Source organism: Porites lutea, chromosome 10, assembly GCF_958299795.1.
Source record: "Porites lutea chromosome 10, jaPorLute2.1, whole genome shotgun sequence".
Taxonomy (NCBI): domain Eukaryota; kingdom Metazoa; phylum Cnidaria; class Anthozoa; order Scleractinia; family Poritidae; genus Porites; species Porites lutea.
Window position 1 is genome coordinate 12,993,112 of NC_133210.1, and position 16,912 is coordinate 13,010,023.

The 16,912-nt window shown below is 38.9% G+C and overlaps 1 protein-coding gene across 1 annotated transcript in view; it reads left to right on the plus strand.

Annotated features, from left to right (window-relative positions):
• Positions 1–16,912, plus strand: part of LOC140950155 (uncharacterized) — a 28,307-nt gene that overhangs the window by 5,946 nt on the left and 5,449 nt on the right. The window contains exons 8-25 of the mRNA XM_073399342.1: positions 214–330; positions 913–1,011; positions 1,444–1,599; positions 3,376–3,456; positions 4,126–4,158; positions 4,307–4,387; positions 5,362–5,457; positions 5,900–5,977; positions 6,976–7,038; positions 7,354–7,409; positions 9,498–9,563; positions 10,150–10,261; positions 11,114–11,473; positions 11,828–11,925; positions 12,810–12,900; positions 13,407–13,442; positions 13,704–13,764; positions 16,527–16,660. Of these exons, the coding sequence (XP_073255443.1) occupies positions 214–330; positions 913–1,011; positions 1,444–1,599; positions 3,376–3,456; positions 4,126–4,158; positions 4,307–4,387; positions 5,362–5,457; positions 5,900–5,977; positions 6,976–7,038; positions 7,354–7,409; positions 9,498–9,563; positions 10,150–10,261; positions 11,114–11,473; positions 11,828–11,925; positions 12,810–12,900; positions 13,407–13,442; positions 13,704–13,764; positions 16,527–16,660 (1,818 nt within the window). The remainder of the gene's footprint in view (positions 1–213; positions 331–912; positions 1,012–1,443; positions 1,600–3,375; positions 3,457–4,125; positions 4,159–4,306; positions 4,388–5,361; positions 5,458–5,899; positions 5,978–6,975; positions 7,039–7,353; positions 7,410–9,497; positions 9,564–10,149; positions 10,262–11,113; positions 11,474–11,827; positions 11,926–12,809; positions 12,901–13,406; positions 13,443–13,703; positions 13,765–16,526; positions 16,661–16,912) is intronic.

Genomic DNA, 16,912 nt, shown 5'->3' on the forward strand with positions numbered 1-16,912 from the left:
GGACTCAACTCTGTAATAGTTAACCTATTGTCATTCATTTGTAGAGTGGGAAGGTTCAGGCTCTTTGGCAGTCACTAGCTAACTGACACCTTTCCCATATTATGATTTTGGACTGATTTTTTCCTGCTTTCCACACAGCTTGTTTGTACACGTAAAGTAACATATATATGAATTGATTCTGAAAATAAACAATATTTTTAACCTTTGCACCAGACATTAGCCAAAGTTGTTGAAGGATGGAAGAAACATGAGGGAGAGAAGGTCACCATTATAAACCAGCTAAAAGTTGAAAGGGAAAATGCTGAACAGTCACAGCAGAGACAACAAGAGGTAATTAGCAGAGGCAAGGGAAAATGTGGCCTGTACTTTTTCCATGGCTTGCTGCAAATTGCTGTTATAATTATTTTAACTATTTTAATTTGTATTTTGTCATATAAAGTGTGAGGAAAATCTCCATTAATTTTGGCTCACTAAATAATACTTGAAAATATTGTTTTGAAATAAGCCGAAGCAAGAGAGTCTTCAAAGACTTTTTCATAAATTACCAGTGTACATTAATGTATTGGTGCCACGAAAAATACAGTTTTCATAATAAATCTCATAAAAGTACAAGATCTCATCCATGCATCCAAAGCTGAGGTTTACCTTCAGTGACACCATATAATAACTCTCAAAACTTTGGAGCTGTGAAGACCACCGTTAACATGTAAAGCTTCAAAAATAAACTTTTAGTGTGTTAGTTAAATGAGAGGTGAATTAAGACGTGACACCCCTTAGAGTGTACTTTCTCTGGTAGTGACCAGATACAGCCCTAGTACTGGTGAAGAGAGATTATCAGGTGAGCACACTCACTTTGGAAACTTTGCAGGCTTGTGATCCAAATCATGTCGTCACTCTTGGATTATTTTTCAGATGTTATTACAGTTTGAAAAAGAGTTAGCTCAAGCTGTGGAAGCTTTAACAAAAGAGCAAGAAAAAGCTGCAAGAGCTGAAAAAGAAAAACAGATGCAGGTATATTCTCGTGACAATTTTTTCAATTTTTTGACAATTATGTTTTGACAAGCTGTGGTATTTATTATGGTTGACTTTAGTAGTTGGTTGCATTGGGTACCAGACTTTGAAGTTGTAGACCGGACTAGGGTTTAATTTTGAGCCAGTCCAATACTTAGTCTTAAAAAAAACTGCGAATAATGTGCTTTCCCTGTCTGTAACTTCCTGGTCTTCTTAGATAATTAAGAACAAAACACTCAGTTTCCATCTCACACTACTTTTACCAACCTTATTCTTGTTGGTTGCACGTACAAGAACTACTTGGAGTATTGTTGGGAACTGGCTGAGATTTCATAATTGATCATTGAAAATAATTGGATTGTCCCACCCAATCAATATTATTATAGATTATATACAAAAAAACTTCAAACAGTTTGTGGTCATTGATTTCAGCTCAAGCAACAAAAAGAGGAAAGAACCAAGTTACTGGAAAGTCTATCAAAAGAAAAAGAAACAGTTGGACAGATAGAAAAACAAAGAGACGAAATTATGAAAGAGAAAGCGGAACTGGAAGAGAAGTATGCAGAGGCTGAGGAAGCCTTGAAAGAGGTACCATACATGTTAAGATTGCATCGAGGAATTTCAAGCAAAGATTTCAGGGTTTTTATTAGGCATCAGAGATCGGAGAATTCTCTATTTACTATGCAGAATTCTCCGGCTAATGTTTAGTAGCCTATGACTTTTTTTGTTAATCAGATGTGGAGCCTCTTTTAAAATATTCTCCTGTAACGTTACACATTTCTCCTGCCTTTAGAATTCTTAATGAAAACCCTCGATTTACTTGAAGATCACAATGTGATAGAGGGAATATACAACGTTAGAGGTTTGCATGAATAAATAGGTGCCATATCATTTAACAAGTTAAATGTCAAATTAAGTAGAATTTTAAAATCAATTTGCTCGGCCTCCAGAAGGCCATGCAGCTCTCTCTTAATTTGACTGTAATGCTGTCATATATTATTTCCTAGTACCTGTTAGGAAGGCATGCAGCAGAGTTCTGAACATACTGCAATTTGAACCTGATTTTGTGAAGGACCAGACAGGAGAGAATTACAATTATCTAACTTTGACTTTACAAATGCAGATTCACAAAGATGCCAACCTCTGGAGATCTAAAATCTGGAGACTCTCTCTCTTACACTACACCCCCCCCCCCTCCCCCGCCCCCCCCACCCAGCCCCCAAGTGGGTTAGGACATTATATGAAATCTTACATGAACCCCATACTAACAAATTTCTTTTCCATCACTATAATGGTGAAATAACAGGGTTTTCACTAAGAATTCTAGTAGCAGGAGAAAGGTGTAACTTATAGCAGAATATTGTGAAAGAGGCTCCATGTGTAGCCTGTGTACAGCCGCCCCTTCCCTGTACACAGGCTACATGTGTGAATATAAAAATTAATAGTCACAGGCTATCACACATTAGTAAAATCCAACTAGTGGTCTATTATCAGTGCTGCATTCTGATTGGTTGAGCTGCTACTAGGCTATATGTTATAGCCCTCTAGTAACGAAAAGCGCCAGCTTTTTAGCAGCAAAAAAAGGATTAAAGTTTAAGCTTTAATAGCTAAATTTTTTTTATTCTCGATATTTTTGACCAACTAGTTGGATTTTACTAAAACAATTATTCCTCTCGCCCTCATGGCCCCTGAGTCAACAGCCCATTCGGCCTTCGGCTTCATGGGCTGTTGACTCAGAGCCCATTTGGGCTCGAGGAGTACTTGTTAATTAGCCGGGGAATTCGTTGTAGTAAACGGAGAATTGTGCGATCTCCGATGCCTAATGAACACCCTGAATAATCTTTGCCCATGACTAAAGACATGCAAAGATGCCCCAGAAACCATCCTGTTAAGATAAAAAATTCGAGTTTTGACAATAAAAATGTGCTAAAGCACAAAAAGGGGAAAAGTCTATTTTATCCAGGAGATTTGGTGACCCCTACAGGAGAGTTAGTAGTATACGGATTTTCGCGCCATGGCTAGTATATTTAAAATTCTGTGCCTCCCTGCCATGATCAGCCCCCTCACCAACAGATAGGCACTTGTCACAGTGACCAATCAGTGGAAAACAAAGGGGTTCGGGTGGGGAAATGCAAGATCCAGATGCTAAATTAAGCCCAGTGGCTGCCATGAAATGCATAATTATGAAGCACCATCAAACTTAGCACTTCCTGACAACACAAGATGGTGCCCATTTTTGGTAACTGTAAATTTCAGTAAAACATTTTCTTTTTCATTTTTTTTTTTTTGGAGGAGAATAATACAGATCAATTGGTACTTGAGAGTCGGAGTATTAAAAATTAATGTTTTAATTGTATTATTCAGCAAACAAACCTTATTGAAGAACAAGAGTCGAGAATAAGAAGCCTTGAAGCTGAACATGAAAAGTCATTAGCAAGGGAAGGGGTAATAATACTGATGGACATATTTAAATACTATTAATTTATAGAAGTATTATTATTTTGTACTACTAGACTAGCTATTCACTACAGACAGTTAATGTTTTAAACTAGTATAAAAATGAGAGTGTTAAATGATCATGATATCTTATTTATTCACTGATTCACAACTGGTGTAAGAAATGTGCTCAAGAATTAACGTTAGCTATCCTATTCCCAGGGAAGTACTCCGAATTTCAAGTGACAGGGATGATTGAAGGATTTTTGGGGGGTTTGAATTTTTCGATCTGTGGGAAATTTTTGGGTAGGAACATTTTCATTTTTGGCAAGTATTTTTTTGGGTAGCTTGATTGAAGTAGGGATTTTTTGGGGTATTCAAAACAATCTGAAGATTTGGGTCGCGTAGTTCCTCTGGAAGTTTTTATGGCTCAGAAATTCAGCATGAGATTGTTTTGAAGTTAAAGTTTGGTACAGGGATTTTTTGGGGTTTTGATTTTGCCCCCATTCAATCATCCCTGTCACTTGAAATCTGGAGTACCCCACCGCCCCCTGGGATCCTATTACAAAGCTTTTCTCAAAATTTCTGACCTGTTCATGAATTCATTGCATGATGTCTTCATCAGAGTATGCCCATGAAAGTTGATTAATTATGTCTTTAAATTTTTACTGAAATCAGGAAAAACTTAAGCAAGAAATGCAGACAGTGAAGGTAAGTCAAATTATGGAGTTTTGTAGTTTTTTTTTTGCAGGGGGCTGCAGTACAAGTACCATCAATATATTGCATAGCAGTATTACTTCCAGAGTGCACTGGAAGACTCGAGAAGTGAAATCACTAAATGGATATGGTTATTTTTCAGGACAGCCAAGCTGTTCTTGCATCAGTCCAAAAAGAAGTTCAGCGTCTTGAGATGGAGCTGGATTCAAGCAACAGAGAAAAGGTTTGAGTCCTTAGTTTTTTGTTTTAAGTGTTCCAGCCAATTTTGCACAAATCATTTTCTCTGTGAGCAGTCAAGTTTTTTCAAATTGACTGGGACTATGCCACATGTATTATGTATTCTACAGACAAATCTATCAACAACTCACTTTAGAAAGTTGGTTTACTAACTTAGAACAAATGCCACCAAGTAATAGTCTGTCAACAGTTTCCAGCACCATGCATACAAACAACTTATTGACAGACTCAAGCAAAACTAACTACAAGACAATAACTGGACAACCAACAATTTGACTAAACAACAAATGACTGTTTAACTGTGACAAAAGATAGATCGAAATGCGCCAATGACTTTACGAGTCTTCAAAGGGCTCCAATAACATCACGGCTTAACTGCCCAACAACGAATAACATCATGACTTAATTGACCAATCAGATCAATAACCAGAGTTTGATACCATCAACTGACATGATACAACTCACTTTGACTCTGAAGATGACTACTGCACAGGTTGTTGAAACGTCAGTCACTGTCAACAACAGTCCTTTTCAGAACTACATTCACCTGGATGGTCATACTCAACCTACTTATGAAAAGGATGGGAATTCAAAGCACCTCATGTGAAAGATACTTTGACTGGTACTGGCAAAGACTGGTTTCCCTTTTTTTCATTGCAATGGCTGAAAAAAGTCCAGCAATTGAAGCAACCTCAATAATTTCAGGTATCATAGCTGCACTAAAACATGGAAGTCAGCTTTAAGATAGAACCCAAGTCTACACAAAAAACATAACGTTGTTGTCGGAATAGTCACACTGTGACTGCTGCTGCCATCAAGAGTTGTTTCTACACGATGCCTTTGATCACTAATTTTTTTTAAATATTACAGTCCTCATAGTGTTCACAGGCATCGTAACAAGTTCCTGCTGAGTTGGTTATTTTAATTTTGCTCATGCTTAAATTACTATTCAATTCTAAGGAAAGCTTAAAAATGGAGCTTCGTTTGATGGAAGCAAAGCATGAAGCCAATAGAACAAAGGAGGAAACAGAGAGACAAGCGGAGTTGGAGAGGGAGGTTTGTAATAACTAAAGTTTTTGTCGTAACACGAAAGTTTAAGATGTAATAGCCCTGCAGGATAGAAAATAACCAGCATGCTTATTTGCAATTGGGACACCATTTCTGTTACAAATCTTGTTGAGGATGTGACTTGAAGGAGGATTTGAAAGTTAGCAATTTTTATTATTATAATTATTGATTTGAAATTTGGTATTGTGAAGCCAGAAGGAGACAATGATCACTTAATCAAGGGCAGCTTATTTGCAAAGAAAGATTAACGTCACTTTTATGGACCTCGGTCTATAAATTAATGATAATACCATTTTATAATAATTAATTTTTAAATAATGATCTAATAACATGTCATGATGTAATTTATTAATGTATACTTTTATCATGATAATAATATTGTTAATATTTAAAATTGTAACAATTAAGTAGCATAACCATAATTTAACAGATGACAAAGCGATTAGAGGAGATGCATGATCAAATGGCTAAAGATGAATCAGAGTTAAGAGATTCACATAGAAAACAGGTATGTAAAGAAATTCAGCTGTTGATTAAAAAGTGTAAAACAAGAGTGGCGGAGAAAAATGTCCCTCTGCTTCTCTCATTTTCCTGACCATTATAAGTCTTTGTCTTGAAGTAAAAAAGCAAATTAGTGGTTGCTGTAAGTTGATTTTTAATTAAGGGCTGTGGCTCCTATTAATTTTTCCACATTTTTGCTATGGATGAGAGCTTGAATTCAAGACTGTTTAATACTTAATATTACTTATTTAATAGATGTTAGTAATAAAACAATAATTATTACTATGATATTTTTCATTGGCAACTTGCAGGCTGATGTTCATTGAGTGTGCACATTTATTATACGCTGCATTACCCCACTCTGACAATAAAAGAGTTTTGTTTTTTATGGTGCCATTGAAAATCATCGTACCAGACATCACATGAGAAGACAATGCACTATCAATGCAAACAGGTCAAAGTTCTTATTTTTGGGTGTGGTCGGCAGATTAGGGAGTTTTACCTACTAAGTTCAATGTTTGGCCTGACTTTATGATTTACGGTGGAGGCATACATGGCCAAGCAGTTAACACCTGGAATTCCGGATCAGGAGGTCTGGAGTTGAAGCCTAACCCATCGCGTTGTTTCCTTAGACAAGGGACTTAACTCCAATTAGTCTCTTTTAACCCAGGTGTATAAATGGATACAGGCAACATACTGTTGGGGGGTAACCCTCGATGGACTAGCATCCCATCTAGTAGGGGAGTACCAATACTCCTAGGCTTGCTTCATGCTAAGGAAACCAGGATAAGCTCTGGCTGTTTGGGCCTTTGGATTGTGTGCACCCTTTATGATTTACAGCAGAAGGAACTGTGAAAAAATGTCAACTTTGCATTATTTTGTGCTTTATTGTAATATTATTATTTAAAAAAGAGATGTGCACGCTAGAGTGTATTTGCCTACTGTCCACCAGCTTTTGTGTTGATTGTTGTTATTGACTGGCTGTCTTTGCATTCTCATTTTAAGCTGCAGGAGATGAACACTAAGCACAAACATGACCTCCAACAACAACTTGCTAAATTTCACGAGGTAAGTCTTGGAGCATATCAGTGGTAACTGACTGTGAGGCCCATTTAATGGTAACACACAATGTTATTAAAGTTGGATTGAAACTGCGGCAGCAAAGAAGACAACTGCAAAGGCAGTAGCGAAAAAGGAATCGGGACTAGGCTTCCTCCTCAATCCATGACCCAACCTAAGGTTTTGAAATTTGGACCATGCATGCACATTCCCCCTTTAAGGGCCCTGTGAGTGGCACTGTATCAAACAGAGCATAGCAATAAACTGCCTTTTATGATGATTGAACCATTGGTCATTTACATCTGATTACACTTTGCTTTCCAGGAGTTAAAGAAAAAGGATGCTAAACTGAAAACTGTGTCTGATGAATATGAAGAGAGGTATCAACATTCTTCTTGATTGTTCCGTTTGTGCAAACTGATTGTTGTTTTTTAATTGTTAGCTAATAAGTCACAACTTTCCATTTTCTACACTCTCTAAAATGTTCACTACTCAGGTGAGACTGGCAGAGCCATGGTCAAGTGATTTTAATCCTTTTATTTTTATGATCAATTATATAATTTTAAAATCTGTAAGACAGTAAACATTGGAAATTGCAGTTGATTCCTACTGCTAACAATAACAATGAACAGCTTATTCCAGGAAGTGTCTTTCAAATCATACTTGCACATTACAGAGGATGAAACCAAATTGCACCAAGATAATATGTCATTTCCAAACAGTGTCATGTTCTCAAGCAATTTGTTCTACAATTTGAAACGTCTCTGCACAAATGAAGTGACAACCCATAAACACTGTCACCCTTAAGATTGTTGGCGTTTAAGTGAAATTCAATCATTGACTGAGAAGAGCCAACCATAACACTGACAGGCCAACTGTGGCTTTGATGTGATAAGCATTGCACTTACATGCTATCCATAGTGCTGACAGGGCAACCATGATAATGACAGGCCAACCATGGTACTATCAGGCCAACCACAGCACATACAGGCCAACCGTGGCATTGACAGGCCAATCATGGCACTAACAGCTCAACCATAGCACTGACTGGCCAGCCATAGCACTGATAGGCCAATCATGGCATTGACAGTTCAACCGTGGTATTGACAGGCCAACCACAGCACTGACAGGCCACCCATGGCACTGACAGGCCAACCATAGCACTGCCTGGCCAGCAATAGCACTGACTGGCCAACCATAGCAGTGACTGGTCAACCATGGTGGCCTGTCAGTGCAATGGCTGGCCTAACAGTAACCATAGGACTGACAGGCCAACTATGGCACTGACAGACCAACCATGGCACTGACTGGCCAGCCATGGCACTGACAGGCCAACCATAGCACTGACTGGCCAGCCATAGCACTGACAGGTCTACCATGGTACTGTCCGGCCAACCATGGCACTGACAGGCCAACCATAGCACTGACTGGCCAGCTGTAGTATTGACTGGCCAACTGTGGTAATGAAAGGTCCACCATAACACTGACAAGTCAACCATAGCACTGACTGGCCAGCTGTAACACTGACTGGCCAAATATGTTACTGACAGGTCCACCATAACACTGACAGGCCAACTATGGCACTGACTGGCCAACCATAGCACTGACTGGCCAGCCATAGCACTGACAGGTCAACCATGGCACTGACAGGCCAACCATGGCACTGACAGGCTTACCATGGTACTGTCAGGCCAACCATGACACTAACAGGCTAACCATGGCACTGGCAGGTCAGCCATAACACTGACAGGCCAATCATAGCTCTGTAAGGCCATCCATGGTACTGTCAGGCCAACCATGACACTGACAGGCTAACCATGGCACTGATAGACCAACCATGGCTCTGGCAGGACAACCATAGTACTGACAGGCCAACCTTGGCTCTGACAGGCCCACCATAGCATTGACACGCCAATCATGGCACTGACAGGTCCACCATGGCACTGACAGGCCCACTGTAGCACTGACAGGCCAATCATGGCACTGACAGGTCAACCATGGCTCTAACAGGCCCACCATAGCACTGACATGCTAATCATGGCAGTGACAGGCCCACCATTGCTCTGACAGGCCAATCAAGGCACTGACAGGCCCACCATAGCACTGACACGCCAATCATGGCACTGACAGGCCCACCATAGCACTGACAGGCCAATCAAGGCTCTGACAGGCAACCATGGCACTGGCAGGCCCACCATAGCACTGACAGGCCAATCAAGGCACTGACAGGCCAACCATGGCTCTGACAGGCCCACCATAGCACTGACAGGCCAGTCATGGCACTGACAGGCAACCATGGTACTGGCAGGCCCACCATCGTGGTAATGGAATGTGCTATGAGTAAGAATTAGCCTCGCAGAAATTCTGCTTTAAGGGGGTTAAGTGTTTATGCCTGATCAGACAGGTAACTGAGATTTAATGCAAACTCAACATTGTTATCTTACCTAAAATGCTTTTTTTTTTTTCAGAATCAGTAGTTATCAAGAGAAAATGGCCTCACTTGCCAACTCACAGCAGTATTTAGAGAAAGAAAGGTACGTTTTTTAGCAGGTTCCACTCTTAAAATGGAATTACTAGAAAACGCTGGAATATTCTTCCAGGGCCCTGGAAAACTCCTTGAGAATTTGTGCAAAGGGTAACCTGTGTTGCCCATGGCCATTTTATGTATCATTCTTTTCATATGAATACTCTTTCTTTTTGTTGAAAACATCTTCTGTATAGTACTGACCCTTACTATGTTGACAATATCCTATGGGCTGACCACTGGTAGTATACCTCTCTCACAGTACCTGTAAATGCATGTTTCTTTAAATTTCCAACATTTTACAAATAAACTTTTAGCACTCGTCAGAATGAACAGGCAAAACTAACAATCTTTTTCATTCACTTTAATATCTTTTATGGTTATGTAAGTTAAGATCTAAAGCCTCATTGGCACACGTAAAAACATACTTTAAAATTTGGCTACATGGGTTAAGGAATATTATTATAAGTAATAATTGGGCTAAAACTGACAAGGCAAATTTTCTGAGTTCATCGGTGCTGCTTATTTGCAACTTCTTTGTAGACACTCCTAAGAAACGTATGGAAGGTGTACTTGAACTGTTTATTATTTCGTAGACACACACTGACCCAACGTCTGCAGAAAATGATGAAATCTCACTGTGAAGAAGCTTTAAAGTTATTAAGTTCCAGTTCTATTAAACGTTCTCCTCTACCAGAGAAACACAAGGTATTTTTTCAGTTAATTAATTAGTTAATAATAGTGTTAATTACAGTGATAAGTTGAGTGCCATTTCTGTGCATACAATAATTATACTGAATACCACACACATCTTTTTTGGGGTCTTTAAAAATCTACGTGAAGAAAACTGACAATAACTCTTTATTTGACTGTATCGGCGTAGCTCATCCAACAGCCAGGGCTTCTGATAGGTCGCAGAAGAAAAAGTCAAATTTCGCGGGATTTTGAGGGACAAATTCGCGGAAAAATCGGCCAATTTCGCGGGAGTTTTCGGGGCATACTTCACAAAAAAACAATCGGTAAAAACCGGCTGATTTTGTGGTTATTTTCAAGGCAAATTTCGCTAGAAATCGATCAGTTTTGCGCTGATCAGAGCAGCATTTCTAACGTTTTTCTAACAGAGGTCATTATTTACTCTTTCAACAACAACAACACGCTCCAGAAATAGGCCAATGGCAAAGCCTTTAAGATCATGGCTAGTGCCCAGTTTTACGCCTTGTAGATTCGGGACGTTGTTTGCACGTTTCAGTGACGAAGTTCCAAGATAAATTTGCAAGTATATGGCAAGTAAATAGCCCCTACAGCTGAAATAAGTTTCAAATATATGTTGTACAAACATGCATTTGATAAGATTTCTACCGAATTTCGCGGTATTTTTCGTGTTTTTGTGAAATTCGCGGGATTTCGCGGATTTACCTGAATTTCGCAGCTCCGCGACCGCGCGAAATATCAGAAGCCCTGAACAGCACCGCTTTGAGCAGCATTTAAAAATTTACTTTGGTTGTTAGGTTAATAAATAAAATTGAGTTTTGACTAGCATGGTTTCTGTTTTTCTTCTAGTTCAGCTATGATCAGCCCGGCTTTTTTAACACAGATTTCTCTTTGAAGTGGGGTAAAGGCAGTGAAGGCACACAACAGCCTGATAAATTACCAATCACTGCCGCACTTTTTCCATCCTCACACGTACAACAAAATGAGAAGATGTCAGACAAACCCTTCTCAAGTCTCTTACCAGCTTCTAAACCTCATTTGCACGATGCAATAATCCATGACAACTCACAGACAGACAGTGGCATGTTTTCATCTGGAAGTTATCTAAGCATGAATGGTGATGTGGATAAACATGGGGTGTTGTCACGTGACCAGTCCAGTCTTGATTTTTATCCTCTTCGTGCTTATATTGAAGGTGACTCACCCAAGGTCAGTACTGAGTCCCTCGGAAACATGTCTAAGTTCTAACTCTGGCCATTACTTTCGGCAGAACATGTCTATTGTTTTACCTTGTGGTTCTTAAGTCTGAAGCTATAGATGAGATCCTACACCATGACATTACATCAAATAATGAGTAGTACTTTCCTCATGGTTGCCTCAGGAAATGGTCAGGGGGAAATAAAATTCTTCAAAATCAGGGAAAATTCAGGAAATTTTATTTGTGCTACAGGTGGATTACATGTATGCCATTTTGCAAGATGGATGTTACCTTTCAGTTTTTCAGTGTCATCATGAATAATCATTTGACTGAAGATATATATGTGGTACAAATTCTTTCCACAGGCATCAGAGGATGCCAAGGAAAGCAGTCTTTTGGAGCAAACCCTGGAGCCTGATAACACGTTGCTTTCTGTGTTTCCGCATGAGACGCAAGATGAAAGGTACATTACAAAGTTGTGAAAAATTATGTTCCTGCATGGTACAAAATTAGCTATGCAGCATGGTTTAATTTATTAGAGCGTAAAAGCAATACAAAATAGTTTACAAAACGAAAAAAATAAATGACAATAATACTACTATAATTACATGTATATAAGATGAAAAGAGTTAGAACCTTGGTGCAAAACTCAGAAAATTTCCTTAAAACAGTTATCTTGGTGACAAAATTTTGAAAACATCTGAAGGTCATGGAAAATTTGGAAAGGATGTGGAAAAACTCATGGAATTAAAAAAAAAAAAACTAAAAAAAGAGTACAGTTCCTAACAGCCAAAGGTGCAATATAAGTATTAGAGAGGTTAATCATCATTTTTATGGCAAACGGCAAATGTGAATTTGTACCATGTGACCAAGTTTTTCATTTACTTTTTGTTTACTGTTCATTATAATTAAACGAAAATCGGTAGATTCACGCCAATTCTATCCATCAAAATAATGTTTTAAGCTGTTTTTATCTGCTCATTTCTAATTTTGAAAATTTCTCTACTTGAATCTCATGTTTTCCATTTGCCATAACCACAATGCTTAGTCTCTTTATTAAAGCAATATCGTGCATCCTGGGAAACCAATACTGTTGACATAAGGATAGCGGTTCCTGTTGTTAGCCAACAGACTTACAAAGTCAAACTAGTGTTCAAGTTAATAATTATGTATATTTGAGTTGCCAAGATGGTTACCAGTACCTCACAAGTGCCAAGAGCTTTTGATTTGGCTTTCTGTATACCCCTAACATGTAGTAATTTATTTCAGGCCTTTTTTTTAGCTATACATTCAACCCATCTGGTGTTGTTATTAAAGTAATAATTCAAATTGGTTTGTTATTAACAGACCTGTCACAATGCCAGCAGCCCAGGATATCACAGAGAAACTTGAAGAGCAGGAGTCCCGTCAAGCCGAGTTAAACCACTATGTTAAAATGGTATAATTACCAGATTTCTTTGCTTACCACTCAGCAACCAAGAATTCACTGAGTTTATCTTTTCACCCAGATCCCACTCTGTCCAAGATTTGATGAAAAAGAACTAGATCTAAGCAGTTAGTTAGAGTATTTAGAGGATTTGCCCCAAGAAAAAATGATCACATGTCAGTTCCCGAAATCCCCAACAGTAAAAAATTTACTTTTCAAATGTTGGTAATGATCGCTGACCATCACAGAAATCTGGGATGTGTCTTGAAAATAGAAACTCTCCGAATTTCCCTAATTTGTCCCTGACCATCTCAGACTCTCAGCAATATTGACTATTTTGATTTTTCATTAGTAGGCAAAATATGGGATGGTCAGGATACACTAAAATCGCTGATCGTCTAGGATTTTCCTGACATATAAAAACCAGGCTTAAGTTACATTTCATTAGGCTGTTTAAAAAGTAAGTTTAATTCTTTTTTCATAATGATAATAAAACTTTTTAATATTTGTGCCTACAGCTTCTACAGAGGTCACCTGGAGATCAACATTATGAGGTATGGTAATCACCTAGAAATACGTTTTAGTAATTTTATTCATAAAAATAATGACACCGAACTGTGCAACTTCCAGATATACTAAATTTGGAATCAAATAAAAAAAGCTGCAGCTGGCAGTCCTGTATTCTACAGTGCATAACCAGGCGAAATGTGTATCAAAGTGACAGATCTTTTACACCAATGGTTGACACTATTTCTGTCATGTGAAGAAGCTTTCATGTACTGCAGAATAATAACTCTTTGCTATTTTTCCTGTAGGAAAAAAGTCACATGGCTGGAAATGGTCTCATGTTAATTCCATCAACTGTAGAACCAAACGGTTTGTCTATTTTTTGTTTTATTCCTGAAGAGAGCCAGCATATTGCTTCATAATAATTCAGCTCTCAGAACCTACTGCTAGATTTATTAAAAGAATATGATCAGAACTTCTGCTTTCTGGTTTAAGTGTTGTGTACTTAATTCAGTAAAAGTGTGGAACAGAAACTATTTCCATAGGCCGCATCAGCATAAGTTTAACTGATTAGTGAAACCGGATCTTGTTTACTGTGGGTAATGTCGACCGACATATCGGTCGATATAGCGGTCGACACTCGGTCGATAGTCAGTCGACACTCGGTCGACAGTTGGTCGATACTCGGTCAACACTCGGTTGATACTCGGTTGACACTCGGTTGACATAGCAGTCGATAGTCGGTCGATAGTGGGTCGACACTCCGTAGAGGCACGGTCGATAGTCGTTCCAGATGTGTCTCGGCCGATATAGCTTTTCGTTCACCGACACTTCGCCAACTTTTCCCGACACTTCGCCGACATTTCGCAGACACTTCGCCGATAGTTGGTCGATAGTTGGTCGATACTTGACCGATGTGTCGGTCAGTAATTAGTTGACACTCGGTCGATGGTCGGTCAACACTAAGCATTTCCTTTTTTTTGGCTTGGAAAACAAGAAATTAGAAAGCATTTTCAAGCTTGGACCTAACTGTTTTTTTAAATTGTGTTTCTGCTTTTTTAATTTCAAACTTCAATGTACGTAGCCAAAATTCTGGAATAATAGCTATTAGTCATTTATCTAGCCTTTTCTTTTAATTCATGTGGACGGGATTTAGCCTATCTGTATCGATGCCCACCACCTTTTCGCAGACGTTTCCTCCCCTGTTTTTTTTTTAGGGGTGGGGGTGTCTCGCTACGCGTAGCCGGCTAGAATTGAATCATGAAGAAGTCCGCTAAGTGAGAATGATAGGCCTTCAGCTTCTTGTTATGTGATTTATTCCCACCGTGTAAGGCCTATATCTGACTGATTTTTCCTATGCCGAGAATTTTTCAACCGACTCAGAACTACATTGATGAAAAAATGTATTTACAGTTCATTTTTTTTAACCTGTTTTTCCTTAACAAGTTAAGATAATATTAATGTTAACGCGGTGCATACTGTTTTCCTTTTATTGGATGACCAAAAGTGACTTACCATTCAGTATTAATTTCTGTATACGCATGGTCGTCTTTATTTTGAACACAATATAAATATAAAGCAAAAGGACAGAGCAAAAGGACATGATAATGTAATGAGAACGTATGAGTATTTTCCTTGCTGTAAATTTAAATCATTCCCACAATAAATGAATGTGTTCAGTCTGCTGGATATCTTTGTCACCTTCCTTGGCACATTATCAGCACGTTTTATCAATAACTGATCGTTAAACAAAGGACTGTTCCTGATTTCAATGCAGAAATACATAAGTTTAATTTGTGGTCTCTGCACAAACGAGAACTTGGCGTGATGAAGCAGGTCAAAGCCCAATAATAAAAGATGTGTATTCCTCGCTCTTAAAGCATGTCATCGACTGCCTTTTCCTATTCATTATTCGTCCACTTCAGCTAAAACTCAGACGATCGGTGATGATACAAACTGGAAAAAAAACGGTTATCATGTCCTTAGTTCCCAGTGCTCTTCGGTTCGCTTCATAGAGTAATCGCGCCTCGCACTGCCACATGTTCCCCCATCGCATGATAACAGTAATTAATGACGTCTTTGCTTAAAAAAAAGGCCATTGGACTCACCTGATAAATTAACACATGACTGATATTCGAACGACAGTTGACCGATATACCACCGACAGTTGACCGATATACCACCGACAGTTCACCGATATACCACTGACAGTTGACTGATATACCACCGACAGTTGACCGATATATCACCAACATATAACCGATAGTAAGTCGAGGTGCGTCGTCGAAATATCGACCGATACTCGGCCGATAGTCTATCTCATTATCGACCGACTATCGACCGACTATCGACCGACCATCGACCGACTATCGACCGACTATCGACCTACTGTCGACCGACTAACAACCGAGTATCGACCGACTGTTGCTGACTATCGACCTACTGTCGACCGCTATATCGACCGCTATGTCGACCGCTATGTCGACCGATATCTCAGTCGACGTTACCCACAGTAAACAAGATCCGTGAAACCAATGAACATGTTAAAAGTTGTGAGAAATTTTGTGGCAAACAAATAGTTTATTTACACTCATCTCAATAAATATTAGTACAGACATGTACAGCTCCAACAATGTAGAATAGATAGTTTCTAGTTTGAGAGTCAAGGACGCTCGTTAAGTCTTACGGCTATCTTCCTACTTAGTATGATGGTGAATGGTGACAATATTGTGTATTTTGTTTTAATCCTTTAAGTTAGACCCTTCTAGATTTGAAATCATCTCATTTCCACATACCCTTGACTTGCCTGCAAGTTGACTTTTGTAGGTGACTTAAGTCAACTTGTGAAAAAAGGATCATGTTTCTGTTTCCTCAAAGTGATTTTCTCAAACATTATGTCCTCTGATTAGAGGTTAATGCTACCACACACCTGACAGACCACTACCCCCAAAATCAGGTCAGTAAAAGCTGGAACGCTGAAGGCCGGGCAAGAAAAGTATGTTTTGGCTCCTGACTGATGACCCAAACAAAATGGACTTTCAGGAAGTCTACATGTACCCGTTGAATACAGTAAGAGCTAATTTCAGTCTTGTAATAATAATTTCCTTTTTCAATCTTTCTTTAATCAAAAGGAGATAGCCACACCTCATCAGGGGTGATATCTCCAATTCACTTTGATCGTCAACTTGAGGAGCAGGCATCAGACTCTCTGTACCCTTCAGCTACAACCTCAAGTGGTGTTACATCGACAAATCACCCCTATCAGGTATGCTGATGAAATTTATATTCTTATTAAAAGAACATTTGTGCAAACATCTTCTAGCATGATGGCTGGTTTTATTTTAGAATGAACTTTCACTACTGTTAGTGAATGAGTAACTGTCTTGTCAAGACTGTTAACAGTCCCCTATTTTTCTATAAGATTGTCAAGATTGAGCGCTTAGTGTAATGGGTGGCCTGATCTTGAATTCAAATGTAGGAAGGGGGTGGGTGTCGGCCCCTAGGTAGATTTGATACT